This window comes from Urocampus carinirostris, chromosome 5 (genome assembly GCF_059441175.1).
Source record: "Urocampus carinirostris isolate Australia breed hairy pipefish chromosome 5, RoL_Ucar_1.0, whole genome shotgun sequence".
Taxonomy (NCBI): Eukaryota; Metazoa; Chordata; class Actinopteri; order Syngnathiformes; family Syngnathidae; genus Urocampus; species Urocampus carinirostris.
The window spans coordinates 37,139,238-37,148,041 of NC_142353.1; the positions used below are offsets into that span (position 1 = coordinate 37,139,238).

Below are 8,804 nucleotides of genomic sequence, written 5' to 3' on the forward strand. Positions count from 1 at the left end.
CCTTTCTTTGGCAACATCAAGTTGACATTTTTTAACCTGCAGCTTGTTTTTCTCTTGGGCTTCTCTGAGTGATGTCTCGCGGGCCGGATTCAATCCCTTAGCGGGCCGGATCTGGCCCGCGGGCCGCCTGTTTGACACCTGTGGCCTAAGGTAAAAGGTGAATAAGATCGGGAATCCATACAAAGACGGCAAATAAGTGTCAAAAAGGGTTTCGTCTAAAGATCATTTTATACTTATTTGTAGAAATAAATGAAAAGTAAAAAATAACATTCAATCACTTGTTCAAGCTGATTAAACAAGTTCAATCATCAAACTAGGTCATGACATCGCGTGATTATTAAATGTATCACCATGAAAAATATGCCTAGATGAATACTGTCGTGATCAGGACCCAAACGCGCGACGTTTCTCACACAAGCCTTTAATTTTACGGGAAATGGGGAGTCATTCACGTTAGGCAGCAGTCTGGCCTGGAATGACAGGAAGCCAGAGACCGACGAGATCGATACCAATTGCCCGAGCAGATGTCGCACAGATAGGGTCGATACCGGACAGGACGGGAGAGACAGGATTGATATTGAAATTAAACAGGACAAACTAGATGGGAACGAAACTGGAAACCGATATTAAACAGGACAAAATAAACGGGAACCATACCGGACAGGAAATACCAACAGGAAACAGGACAGAGTCAAAACCCACATCTTGCGGAACAGAGGTGCGTTGACGGATTGAGCAAGGGAGAGTGAGAGCACTGAGCTTAAATGGAAGGAAAGCCAATCTGCCAACAAGCCGCAGTTGGCGCCACACGGGCGGGGCCAATTGGGGGCCATGGCAACTGTGACAAATACATCAATTGAAAACAATAAGTAGTCATGAAAAAAATAATATAGATTTTTTTTGTATACATAGCAGGTCAAATACTTCCCACGATTACTATAAAATAAAACATCAAAAAGTCCAATCACAGATAAATGACAACCAGGGTTGGGTAGGGTCACTTTAACTGGATTACTTTCAATGACTTTTGGATGACTCCAATAGCAAATATGCCAATAAAAGACAAAAGAAACTAAACATGAATAAATGATGACTCACAACACGTGGTCAGCTTTCTCTCCTGGCTTTGATCTCTTTGGCAAAACGAACATAAAATGCGACAGAAACAAAATGAGAGTAAACAGCTTTCCAACATCATTTTTGCTGTTCCGTGTATTCCGTTACTCCCCAAGCCTGCACAAAATGGAGTCATTTTATTCATATTTAGTTTCTTTTGTCTTTTATTAGCATATTTGGTATTGGAGTCATCCAAAAGTCATTGAAAGTAATCCAGTTAAAGTAACCCTACCCAACCCTGATGACAACATATACATTTGAATCATCAACCAAACACAAAAAAATGGCTTCAAAAGAAGAAGAGGTGATGACGTCATTCAATATCCTTCCTGGTCATCAAACAACCTCGTCGATGATCTATTTTTGTGAAGTCTTCCGATGAAAACCATCCCATAATAGTTTTCCCTTTTTGTCTCAGCCGCTCTCGCGAGCGACTTTGAAGGCTTCCTCAATTGGCTGTGACATCTTGCGAGCGCGTGCGAGGGGAATTCCCTTGATGGATTATTGACACGCGTGCGTGCACGAGGAAGCGCGCACACGCGCGAGTGCACGTTTAGTGTGCGCAAAAAGAAGATGAGAGCGGCAATTGCAACCGAGTGCCCCGTTGACCTCGCACGCGCGCTTTGTTCTGTCGACGTCTATTACGCCTGACAACACCACTCCTCGCGTGTGTGCAGTGTTAGGGTAGGGTTACTTTCACTGGATTACTTTCAATGACTTTTGGATTACAGTGGGACCTCGCTACTTCGCGGTTCGACGTTCACGGCTTCAGAGCTTCGCAGTCTGTAATGGTTTAAAAAAAAAAAAAAAAAAAAAAAAAAAAATTATTTTTTTTTTTGAAGGAACGTCGCTGCTTTGCAGATTTTCACTTTTTGCGGGTTTTTTCAGCGGAACATCAGCGGACATGGGATAAGGTGGCCGGCTGGATGGGACGGGACAGGGGGGCGGGCGCGGCGTGGTTCACTCCCGGGCCGCATGACGGAGCGAGTTCGGCAGACGCGGCGCGACACGAGAAAAGGCGGCGGGCGTGATCAGGCTACCCCCCGTAACTGGGGGGAGCCCACTCGTCCGACGACCCCAGTAGCGCGGCGCGACGACAGGCGGCCGTCTGCGCGCGGCGGGTGAAAGGCACCGGACATGCGCGGGACCCCCGTAACTGTGTCGGTGTCCTGCGTATCGCGCCCCAAAGTACCCGCGCCGCGGGTTAGGGGCTCGCTCGCGGAAGCGACCGAACGGCACCCGCGGTGCGGCGCAAGTAAAAACCCTGTCGTGAATTTGTCTCCGATCGTCCCGGGCGGGCGTAAAATCACCCAGCTGTACGACTCTTAGCGGTGGATCACTAGGCGTCAATGAAGAACGCAGCTAGCTGCGAGAACTAACGTGATTTGCAGCTGCGATTGGCTGGCAACCAGTTCAGGGTGTCCCTTGCCCACTGCCCGGAGATGGCTGGGATGGGCTCCAGCACCCCCGCGACCTTAATAAGGATAAGCGGTGCAGATAATAAGATGAGATGAGATTTTTTTTTTTTTTGAAGGGTCGTCGCTACTTCGCAGATTTTCACTTTTCGCAGGTGCTTTTGGGCCGCATTAACCGGGTCTAAAAAAATAATAACTAAAAAAAAAAAAAATGTTGAAGGTGTGCCGCTACTTTGCGGATTTTCACTATTGCGGGTGGTTTTGGTCCCCATTAACCGCGATAACCAAGGGATTACTGTACTCCAATCCCAAATATGCTAATAAAAGACAAAAGAAACAAAATATGAATAAAATGACTACATTTTGTGCAGGCTTGGGGAGTAACAGAATACATGGAACGGCAAAAATGATGTTGGCAAGCTGTTTGGATTTATTTTCATTTTGTTTCTGTCGCATTTTATGTTAGTTTTGCCGGAGATCAAAGCCAGGAGAGAAAGCTTACCACGTGTTGTGAGTCATCATTTGATTCATATGTAGTTTCTTTTGTCTTTTATTAGCATATTTGGTATTGGAGTCATCCAAAAGTAATTGAAAGTAATCAAGTTAAAGTAACCTTACCCAACCCTGCGTGTGTGTGTGTGTATTTTGAGTCCTGCTACAGGGAAATTTAGGCTTTTTTTGTGTGTGGGCGATCCGCACAGCATGCGTTTACTTTTCCTCGAGTAATTATTAAGTTTACTGCTTTTTATTGACACTTGAGTCATGTAACAGTACTTTGACTTGAGTAACACACTTCAGCGAACTTCTATTATTCAGATGCAGGGATTTTTCTAGCTTTAATTTTGAAAAATGTTAGGTTTGAAACGCATTATTCTTGACTGCGATCGAAAACGAATTTGCTTCTAGATGTTGCTTGTGCATGTATTTTTTTCTCTGAAGGATGGTAGAATTTCCTACACTGATAGAAAACATAATCAAATTACGTTATTACTTTGAGTTCTGATATGAATGACTAATCCCAAGAGCATTGGATCAATGAACCAGGCAGTTTGAAATAGGACACACAATTTATTAACACAGAGAATTAATGATGAGGAAAATAAGGGGAGGGGAAGCGCTGGAGAGTATGGGAGTTTTCAACCGCTGAAAGTTACTAGCACAAAAAGAAAGTGTCCGCTATAATGCTCGTCGATTTGGGGAAATTCCTTTGTCCAGGAAAAAAAAAACTCTAATTTCCAGGCACGGAGTTAAATCTGAAATTGTCCTCTTACTTGTTGCGGAGAGATTTGGTCCCGTGCTCCGAATGGTTGCAACATATGGCCCACGTGCTGAACTCGGCCATGCCGTGCGGCTGCTTGGTGCCGAGTCAGTCAGGTAGGAGAAAAACAGACTACTATCATTCAGCCAAATTCTTTTATATAGACCAGTAACGCTCGACCAGATCATGCCTGGGCCTGGTCTCCAAAATCTAAGAGCACTAGGATCAGATGACGGTGTTTGAAGTTGCTAAACGTGTTAGAAAGCTAAAGTGAGACATTTGCATAATGTTCTGTACTTCACAATGTACCTTGAATTGACATAATTATGTACAATGAGAACATTATTCTATCAATACATTACCTTGGATGTTTTAATTACATTCAAAACTTCATGTTATCAGATTTCATGATGGTACATGGTAAATTGGTACGTTCAGAAACTGTCCAGAAAGGGACGCTGTTGTTCCATTCTTTCCAAAGTGAGTTGTAACAAAGCAGGTGAAAGTCATTTTTGTGCTGGGCTTATTTGCTCTACACCGATAACTATCTAAACGAGCATGCTTAGCAACCTATCAGTTGAACTCAAAATCACTACATCCAAAGAAATTTTCATCCTCATGTTGGGTTACAAGATGCGTCGTTTCCTCCTTCCACCCCCCTCATGTCAGACATCCGCTTCTCGACGATCGCTTATAAGCTTTTCAAACTTTCTGCTTTTTGGCCAAATATTTCACTATTTACAGTTTCTTATCTGCAAATTATACTTTTTTTCTGTGTTTTTATTCTGTTTCATTTTGCTGCACTTGGCTAAAATCCTCAAGGTGCGCACTTGATATATGAGTAAATCCCAAGATGCGTACTTCAGCTGATACACACACTTGGGTTTATTGTGTAAAATGCTAAAATTGTTTTGTGTTTCAATTTTTTTTGTGGTAGATTTGTGAAACTTTTCATTTATATTTCATGATTCTAGCAATCTATATGACATTAACATTTACTACATAAATTAGTGCATAATATATTATAATGGATAATATATCAATAAAAAATACAAATGTGAGGAGCTGCCTGGGAGCTGAGCCAAAAGAGCCGGTTTTCTAAATAGAGATGTCCTCATGGTTGCGACCAGTAGGGGGCGGTGACAACGGCATAATTATGAACCGCCAGAACAGGCGTGTTGACATTATTTTTAGGCACTTTTTAAAATGTGTTTACATTTATTGCGTGGTCTTCAGAATCAGACTGCCAAGAAACATGGCCAGGGCAACAATTTCAAGCACTTCACTCAAAACTCAAGCATGTCCCTGACCTTGAAATGACAACATCCAAGCCTTAAAGGTCGCGCATTGTTCCTTTTGTCTTTTTTGTCGGCAGATGCGAGCGTTGCGACCGCAGTTTCACTCAGGCCACCCAGCTGAGCCGCCACCAGAGGTTACCCAACGAATGTAAACCCAACAGCGAAGGTTCCGTGGGAGGAGAGTCCATCGAGGTGGACTAGAACTGGACCGGGGTTCCTCAGCAAAGAACCTTCTCCTCCATCTTCATTTCAGGCTTTTCTAGCGCTGCAGCTCACGTCAGTTAAGACAGAGACCGCTCTCGGGACTAGCTGACAGACTACCAAAGTTCTACAGATGTTCTACCAAAGTTTTACAGATGTTCTACCAAAGTTCTTCCAAAGCACTCGTTAACTTTTGTCCACATTTCTACAGATGTTTCACCAAAGCTCTATCACACTGCAACTAAAGTTCTAAGCAGGTTCTACTAGTCAGACCAAAGTTTCCCAGTTCTCAAGCTAATAGCTCTACGCTAGTTCTGCAGATGTCTTTAAAGAATGTTCCTCACCAAAACGTCGGTTCCTTATAATGTTCCAAGTTATGTCTGCTTGTTTTGTCTGAATCAGTAGACCTCCAGGATACAGTGATGGGATGGAAACCTGTAATAGCTTCAAACCCTAAAGACTCTAGATAAAAAAAAAAATCATGTGAAAAAATAACGGCATAAGGTACTACTTATGTGTAATATATGTGCATATGATTAAATAACATAGTATACATGTAAAGGAAATTTTGTCTCATTTTAGTGTGGTCACATGGAGTAGCAGGTGGATGCAGAGGGTGGGGGGGGTGGTATTTCGTGATTTAGAAATTTCCAATTGCAAGGATTTCCTTACTTTATTTGCCTCTTTTTTATCGTCAATTGGTTAAGGGCCTGCAACTTGGTGAGGGTGCACCTTTTTTATATTTCTTGATAATTTCGGGCTCCCTTTTCAATGGTTATCTTGTTGTTGCACCTTCCATTAGCATCACACTAAGCCTTGGACCCATATCGAAAAAGTACAATACTGTAGTCGTTTTGGCAAAGTCTTTACAAAGCACACAAGATTCTGAACTAAATGGAAAGAGAAAGACATTGTGGGAAGTAGTTCAGCCAATAACATATTAGCGTTTTCATAATGAAGACCAATAGACCAGAATTTTATGCAATAAAGTTGGGCCCAAAAAAACTTATTCCTAGGGTTCATGTACCTTTTTATTATGACCAAATTCAAGCACTTTTTAAGGACTTTCAAATCCAATTTTCCAAATTCTTTAGTACAATTAAAAGAAATCTGGTCAATCCGATAATGTATTACGCACTGTCACAAAATTATCAGCAATTTACATGTAGGATATTTAATTTTACGTCTGCATTTATCAAGAAATAATTGTTTTTTTTTTGCATGGCCCATAATTGATTCGTAATCCTATAATATACATTTCATATGTGTAGCAAGCACCTGTCCCCTTGGGCCATACATACTAATGCCAGCTGCAGTTCATTGTGGTAAAAAAAAAGAAATGGAACGGCAAGGGGAAGCCAACAGAGAGCAGTGTCGGGATCATTTTTATGCAGACTTGTGGAGAAACATGGCAACAATTTCAGGCATTTACAAGCAGTCGCTCCGGAGGCAGAGCGCTCGTTTTGGGATCAAAAGGTTGCAGGTGCAATGTCCACATCCTCCTAGTTAAATGTTAAAGTGTCCTTGGGCAAGATACTGAACCCCTAATGCCCCCAAATAAACAGGCAAACTCCCCATCTTGAAGTGTAAAGTACATTGTAAAGCGTTTAGGGAGGTCTTGGAAAGCGCTATATAATTCCAGCTCATTGTCTTCACCCAAAATTCAAGCACTCTTCAATCCTTGAAAACAACATTAAAATTCAACCATTTTCAAGGATTTCAAGCACCTATATGAACCCTGTATTCCACACGGTGAAATCGTTGCAAGGCGGGGTCGCCGTATCCCGGGGGTCTACTGTACTCTAAATACAAATTACCAGAAAGTAGTAATCACATTATTCCAAAGGTTTGACTTTGTCGATGTCCTTCTCAAATTGAACTTTTCTGACGTCCTTTGTTTTTAGGTTTTACCTATGATTTCACAGAAATCATACCAAAGATAAACTTAAAGGGACAGTGTGTATTATTTACTTCCTCAAAATGGTACCAAAAACATTTCAGTAAAACAAAAAACGAAATTTGTATTTCTTTTACATAGTGGAATTCCTTCCTAACGTCGCCACTATTTTTGTCTGGCATCTTGCTACGCTGGTTTTCGTTCGCATTCGACAATGTGGCGCCATCTAGTGGTCAAATATTACACACTGGGGCTTTAAGTTCCTGAATTCTTGGGAAATTTCTCAAATCTACCAAAGGTGACTGGTGTCCCATCCACATTCTTGAACAATTTCCATCAGAAATTCTCAATTGTGCAAATCATACCTCCGAATGGAATTCTACTTCATTTCACCGAAAGATTCACGATAATATTTCCACAAGTACACTGAATCCATGAACCAGGCAGTTTGAAATAGGGAACACACAATTTATTAACACGGAAAATGAATGATTAAAAAGGGAAGGGGAACTGTCCAAAGTACTTTGCTGTAGATCTTCCATTACGTTCTATAAAATAAGCCCCCTAACATTCCACAAAGGGTCTGTCGAGGAACACCTTAAAGACTTAGAGAAGCGCCCCCCTGTGGCAAGGAGGGCAACGACAGCTGATTGTTCCCTATTTCACAGCTCACAAGCAAACCAAAGATCGTCTTGGACATTTTGTGGACAAAAGGACAAAATTGAACCAGAGAAGCAAATATGTCATGGACTTCATGAACACAGAAGGAAAATATTTATCTTGTGGCGGCACTTTGAGTCATTATTTAACTTCACGCGTGATGCTCGTCTTTTGTTACCATCATGCAATGGGACTTTTTTTTGTGTTTTGTGTCCAAAAAAGGAATCTTCGACTTCTTTTAATCGTTTCTTTGACACGGTTATGTTTTTTTGAAATAAATGTATGCACATCAGCCCATCACTTCCTGTCTCAAAGCTGAACTCGTGGATTGAAAAATATACAGGGTTGGTACGCCTTTTCCAAGACCGAATTCAAGCACTTTTAAGGACTCTCAAAGCCAATGCTACAATTTCTCCAGTACCGTTAAAAGAAGAAATCCCGTGTGAATGAATTTACATCTGCAATATTTAATTTTGCGTGTGCATTTATCAAGTTATATGATATTTCGATCTTGAATAAACGGGTAATATATTTGTTTCTGAGAATAATATCTGGTTAAAAATGACAGTGATATATATCTTACATTTTCAGTTGCAGGAAGTTCTTCCCATTCTAATTTACCACCTTATATTTTTATATGGCTCATAATATAAATCTTATATCTTAATCCTTGCACTAATACACATTTTATAGCGCCCTGTCTAGGTGTGGCATGCACCTGTCCTTTTGGATGGGGTGATGACGCTTCATTAGACAATACAATACAAACTAATGCCAGCTGCTGTTAATCACAAGAAGAGTAGAAATACAAAAGAGCAGCAATGGAATCATTTAAAAGCAAACTTGTTAAGAAACATGTCAACCATTCCAAGTATTTACGAGCACTTCAACCATAAGTACTTTTCAAACATTAACACTCAAGCATTTTCAAGGATTTCAAGCACCCGTCCGAACCCTGT

At 41.3% G+C, this 8,804-nt stretch overlaps 1 protein-coding gene across 3 annotated transcripts in view; it reads left to right on the forward strand.

Annotated features, from left to right (window-relative positions):
- prdm6 (PR domain containing 6) overlaps positions 1 to 5,753 on the forward strand; it is a 67,837-nt gene extending 62,084 nt beyond the window's left edge. For all 3 annotated transcript variants that reach the window (XM_088336664.1, XM_088336665.1, XM_088336666.1), the window contains one exon: positions 5,165 to 5,753. In XM_088336664.1, the coding sequence (XP_088192790.1) occupies positions 5,165 to 5,288 (124 nt within the window). In that variant the 3' untranslated portion in view covers positions 5,289 to 5,753. The remainder of the gene's footprint in view (positions 1 to 5,164) is intronic.
- Positions 5,754 to 8,804: the final 3,051 nt, after the last annotated feature.